This window comes from Colobus angolensis, unplaced genomic scaffold (assembly GCF_000951035.1).
Source record: "Colobus angolensis palliatus isolate OR3802 unplaced genomic scaffold, Cang.pa_1.0 Scaffold44, whole genome shotgun sequence".
Lineage (NCBI taxonomy): Eukaryota > Metazoa > Chordata > Mammalia > Primates > Cercopithecidae > Colobus > Colobus angolensis.
Genome location: NW_012117821.1, coordinates 707389 through 713263, shown reverse-complemented (window position 1 = coordinate 713263; position 5875 = coordinate 707389). Strand labels below are relative to the sequence as shown.

Below are 5875 nucleotides of genomic sequence, written 5' to 3'. Positions count from 1 at the left end.
TCAAGACCAGCCTGGCCAACATGGTGAAACCCCGTCTCTATTAAAAACACAAAAATTAGCTGGGCGTGGTGGCAGGTGCCTATAATCCCAACTACTCAGGAGGTTGAGGCAGGAGAGTCACTTGAACCCAGGAGGCGGAGGTTGCAGTGAGCCAAGGTTGCACCACTGCACTCCAGCCTGGGCAACAAGAGCAAAACTCTATCTCTAAATAAATAAATAAATAAATAAAAATAATAAAACTTTAAAAAGAAAGCAGGACTTTCGTCTGTTGAGTTTGCTAAAGTATTCTAATCACCTAGAATAGGGCTCAGCACATAGTATTTGTTGAATGAATCAGTCCAGAATTATTCAATAATTGCCCTATGGCACCTTTGTTCCGAATTAGCTCAAGGTAGAAGAACCAATCCAAGGAGAGACCTCAAGAAATGAGATCTTCGTGGCTCTCACAGTTCACGGCTGCGACAGCAAGCAACACAACGAAGAACCGCGCCTTACACACATGCTCGCCACTCGGATGAGCAGAGGCGGCATGACAGCTGTGGTCAGGCCTGCCTGGGCTGGAAGGATGGCTGCTCTGCGTCAGTCTTCTAAGGACAAGATTTTAAGCTGAGCATGTCAGAAAAGCAGAATTCACCCATGAAGGAAACATCCCGTGGCGAAACCCTGGGACTGAGGGAACGTGGACTATTTCAGGAAAAGGTGACTGAGAGTAGAGGAGCCAAAACAAGGCCAGAGAAGCAGGCGTGGACCAGATTCCACAGGCCTTGGGCAATCGCATCACTATTTTGAATTTTATCCTAAATGAAATAGGAACTGTGAGGGGTTCATAACGATGAGTGAGATGTGATAAAGTGTGTGCGTTTTTAAAACACTTGCTCTGGCTACTGTGTGGAGACTGGAACAATCAGGAATGAAGGCAGGGCCATCACTTGCGGCTCTGCTGTGACAAACTAGAGGAGACAGAGGCCTGGATGGGTATCAGCAGGGAAGAGTCAGATCTTCGGCTCTTTGCTAATTCAGCAGCTCCTCTTCCGTCTTCTCTCAGAGACCAGCCCCTCCCACCTGTCCTGAGTTATCTCCACCTGGGAAAGAGAAGCCAAAGCTACCTCCTTCCTGGAAACACCAGTTAATTTTCCACTCTCACATCAGCTGCCCCAAATGCAAACCATTCACAAGACATGGAAAGGAATCTTATTTCTCTCATGCTTCCTTTTTTTTCTGGAAGATAAACTAAATCCAAAAAGGGCACAGACAAACCTGAAATCCAGCATGGTGATGTCACTATTGTATCCACAGAAACTGGACTTCCAGTAAAAGCATAGAGGATCTGACACCGAGCATATCAGGGAGGCTGGACGGCTCTGCCCACAGGGGCCTGCTCTTCCAACACCCTGGTCAGCACCACCCAAGACCCTGCACTGCCTGAGGCAGGCTACGTTTTGCTCTCTAAAGAATAGCTAAGTGGGCCAGGCACAGTGGCTCATGCCTGTAATCCCAACACTTTGGGAGGCCCAGGAGGGAGGATCACGAGGTCAGGAGATCGAGACCATCCTGACCAACACGGTGAAACCCTGTCTCTACTAAAAACTCAACAATTAGCCGGGCATGGTGATGGGCGCCTGTAATCCCAGCTACTTGGGAGGCTGAGGCAGAAGAATTGCTTGAACCTGGGAGGTGGAGGTTGCAGTGAGCCAACATCGTGCCACTGCACTCCAGCCTGGCGACAGAGCAAGACTCAGTCTCAAAAAAAAAAAAAAAAGTACACTTTCCATAAAAGGTCTTCAAGATCCCAACACAACTGGAATCACAGTTGCAGCACAGGCCTCCCCCTCTCCCTCTGCCCCTGCCTCAGGAAGCCTTCCATCAGAGGTGACCAGTGGAGGAATACTGACCTGAATACACAATTTCTGTATGCCAGTAATCAAAAGCAGCAATCCAGGCCTCGAACTGATGTGCCTGCCATGAGGCCACTTTCTGCAGCCTGGGCCCCATCTCATTCACCATCAGGAGGTGGAGCTGCCCTGTGGAGTCACTGCTGATGATCTTCAAGGGCTGGTCCCCGGCCCTAGACACAGGGGGAACCCATGGAGAAGCCCGGCCGAATGTTATTCGTCAGCCTCTTCTGGTTCCCAAACAAGTCCTGAGAGCGGGTCTCCACAACCCTGGGATGTGGACACGCCCCTTAAGAGACTGGCTGGCAAAGACCACAACCACCGCTAAGCTTGTCAAAGACACCAGTGTCGGCTTCTCTAGGTAAAACACTATTGCTACGTATCTAAAATGGGGGACTTTTTTTTTGAGAATAGGACCAGCAGTGATGGTGTCAGGGCTGAGGAGCACAGTCGCGGCTGGCCAAAGGTGGCTGGAGCACTGTAGCCTGGAAAATGGAAGTGGTCCTCAGAGAAAGACTCAGGGCCCCTGACCAAGCCTGGCCCTTACCTTCCAGTGTTCCCAGTGGACCAGTCTAGGGACAGAGCCAGACGCTGCTCCTCCAGGGCGACGCCGGACAATGGCTCCAGCACGTGGCTCTTCTCCTGGAGAAGAGGAAACTCCATCAAAGGGAAGTAGCCCCCCCAGAGCCCCCAAAAGACTTTTCCTCTCCTGCAGGGAAGTCGCTGTTCCCTCATTTACACCCTACACGGATGAAGTCCATCAGTCACCGAGTCACACTTGCACCTAACACTGAACCCTCTGCCAGGGGCCCCGAGAAGACCTGGGGACACTGGAGCTCACACTCCTCACACTTGCAGGAGGACTTTCCCACAGGCTTGACCTTGGGGCACGGTCTCCCTCCCTTTCACACCCCCTTGCCGTCCTTGCACTCCTAGATGCTGCCGAGACGCCTGTGCAAGCTCCAGACCACAGTGGCACACGCGTGTTCCCACCCCAGGCCTCCCGAGACAGAGACGATGGGGAAACTCCTCTGGTTTCCACTTCAGAAGCTGCCAGCAGCCATGAGAACACGGTTGCTCTTTACGCAGATCTATATAAATCTTTTTTTTTTTTTTTTTTTTTGAGACAGAGTCTCGCTCTGCCGCCCAGGCTGGAGTGCAGTGGCCGGATCTCAGCTCACTGCAAGCTCCGCCTCCCGGGTTTACGCCATTCTCCTGCCTCAGCCTCCCAAGTAGCTGGGACTACAGGCGCCCGCCACGTCGCCCGGCTAGTTTTTTGTATTTTTTTTAGTAGAGACGGGGTTTCACCGTGTTAGCCAGGATGGTCTCGACCTTCTGATCCCGTGATCCACCCGTCTCGGCCTCCCAAAGTGCTGGGATTACAGGCTTGAGCCACCGCGCCCGGCTATAAATCTTATTTCCTAAACAGCCTAGTCAGTGTTTAACTCCATCCCTGGCTCCCAGCAGGCTGCTGCACCAAAACCCTTTCCTGGGTTCATGCGCTCCTCCCTTGGGCCCACAGCTTTCCTGTGGCTGCTCTTTCCCTCCTTTCTAAGACAGGGCAACTGCTCTGAGCTGCCTTAAGCAAGGCCCTTCCTACACAGGCCCTCGGTTGGCCCAGCCCCACCGGCAGTATCTGCATCGGAGGGAGGGCATAGTCTCAGGCTGTTTACGTCACCCCACTACGGGACATCCCCGTTCCCTCCCCCACAGCTATCAGACGAAGTCACTGTGCTAACGCATGGCTCTGGAGCACTGTGAGAAACCCAGAGAAATTCACCCAGGACTCACATGCCTTTCCAATCATCAGTGAGAAATGCCATCTTCACACAGGACGCTCACTGCTACTCTGGGCCCCAGCATCAACCTACGAACGCTTGCCCAGGCTCTCCTTAGAGAACTGTCAGACCCACTGGCAGGTCAACGAACACCCTGTCACTTCAGCTCTTCTGCTGGTGACACACGAGGTGACTTCCTCTTGGAGGTGGATGTAGAATGCAATAGAACTTAAAAACAGACTCCACGTTATCTTAGAACGTTTATGTATTGTTCACCATTGAAGAGAGATCGTTCTAGAAAAACGTCTGTATCAGCACAGCCTCCTTCCTAACCCTCTCTATTCAGGTCCCTTCTCCCCACGGAACAAGTGCAAGTCACTGACCTCAGATTCCACCAGGCGGAGCAGTTGTATGGATCCACTGGCATCTGCCAAGCCCAAGAGGGCATGTCCAGCCACCGGGATGTGGCACCTGAGGAGAGGGCCCACCGTAAGCACACCAACGTGCCCAAGGCACAGGAGAGCACCGTGCATCCCTGTAATCACAGTCACGCTTCGCTGAACAGCGGGGCTGCAGTCCATGTAAACCCAGCTGGGACAGCCTACTACACACCTTGACGATATGGTACAGCCCACTGTCCTATGCCACAAACCCTACAGCATGTTACTGCAGGCAAGTGTAACACAACAGTAAGTGGTTGTGTATCTAAACATAGAAAAGATACAGTAAGAATACAATATAAAAGATAAAAAACAGGTGACTAGGTATGGTGGCTCACACTTGTAACCCCAACACTTTGAGAGGCTAAGGCAGGAGGATCACTTGAGGCAAGGAGTTCGAAACCAGCCTGAGCAACACATCAAGACCTTGTTTCTACAAACAAATAAACAAACAAACAAAAATGAGGTGTGGTAAGGCCCGGCGCAGTGGCTCACGCCTGTAATCCCAGCACTTTGGGAGGTCGAGGCAGGTGGATCACGAGGTCAGGAGATCGAGACCATCCTGGCTAACACGGTGAAACCCCGTCTCTACTAAGAATACCAAAATTAGTCGGGCGAGGTGGCAGGCGCCTGTGGTCCCAGCTACTCAGGAGGCTGAGGCAGGAGAATGGCGTGAACCCGGGAGGCGGAGCTTGCAGTTAGCCGAGATCACGCCACTGGGCGAGAGAGTGGAAAAAAAAAAGAGGAGTGGTGGCACGTACCTGAAGTCTCAGCTACTGGAGAGGCTGAGATGGAGAACTGCTTGAGCCCAGGAGTTCAAGGCTGCAGTGAGTTATGATCGTGCCACTGCACTCCAGCCTGGGCAACAGAACAAGACCCAGTTTCAAAAAAAAAAAAAAAAAAATCAAAAAGGATAAAAAGTGGTGCACCTGTATAGGGCAGTTCCATTACGTTAAGGCACCACCATGGTACATGTGCCCCATTGTTGACCAAAACAGAATTATGCCACACATGACTGCATTTAAATCTCAGCTCCAAAAGTGGGCTAGAGCCTACCGTTGTGTTCTCAAACAAAAGACGCCCCAGGTTCTGAAGTCAGAAAACTCCCATCACTTCCTGGCTGCAACAGGACAAAGGAAATAAGCCCCAGGTAAAGCACTCCCCAAGTGGGAGGTAGGCAGGACAGCAAAGAAATAAACCCAAAGTTGAGACGCAATGCCTGTCTTGTTGAAGGAATCAAGCATCAGGCTCCCCTGATTGCCACTCATGACAAATTCTAGACCCAGTGGGATTATCACAGTTGTACCATTTCATGTCCAGGATTGCAGAAGTATCTTTTCTTTGGACCTCGACCAGAGGGTGAGTAGAGTTGTTCTCATTGAAACTGTATAGGAAGAGACGGCCTAAGCGGACTCGAGGCTCCTCAACTTCCATTCCACCCTACAAAAAATGCAGAGGTATTCCCTGATTACCCCAAGACACCAAGGAACCCAAGGGATGGGAAAAGGGATCCAAGGAACTCAAAGGTTTGCCAAGACTGACGGAGGGGAATTCTGCCTGGAAGAACCTCTGGTTGTCTGAGCTGGAGAAACGTCTATTTTCCTGCATATGATTAATGAGCAGGTGAACACTCCTGGATCCGGCAGAGAGGGCTCCTTCTCAGCTGGCCAACAGGGACCAGCTATGGCTAGGGTAACCACAGAACCCAGTTTGCCTCGGACAGTCCTGACTTAGGCCTGTTGTTCAGTGCCCAGTTTGAATTCTA

The 5875-nt window shown here is 51.4% G+C and overlaps 1 protein-coding gene across 1 annotated transcript in view; it reads right to left on the bottom strand.

Moving 5' to 3' along the window:
• DPH7 (diphthamide biosynthesis 7) overlaps positions 1-5875 on the bottom strand; it is a 32425-nt gene that overhangs the window by 19890 nt on the left and 6660 nt on the right. The window contains exons 2-5 of the mRNA XM_011957389.1: positions 5417-5550; positions 4054-4141; positions 2440-2534; positions 1893-2065 (exon numbers count right to left, since the gene is read on the bottom strand). Of these exons, the coding sequence (XP_011812779.1) occupies positions 1893-2065; positions 2440-2534; positions 4054-4141; positions 5417-5550 (490 nt within the window). The remainder of the gene's footprint in view (positions 1-1892; positions 2066-2439; positions 2535-4053; positions 4142-5416; positions 5551-5875) is intronic.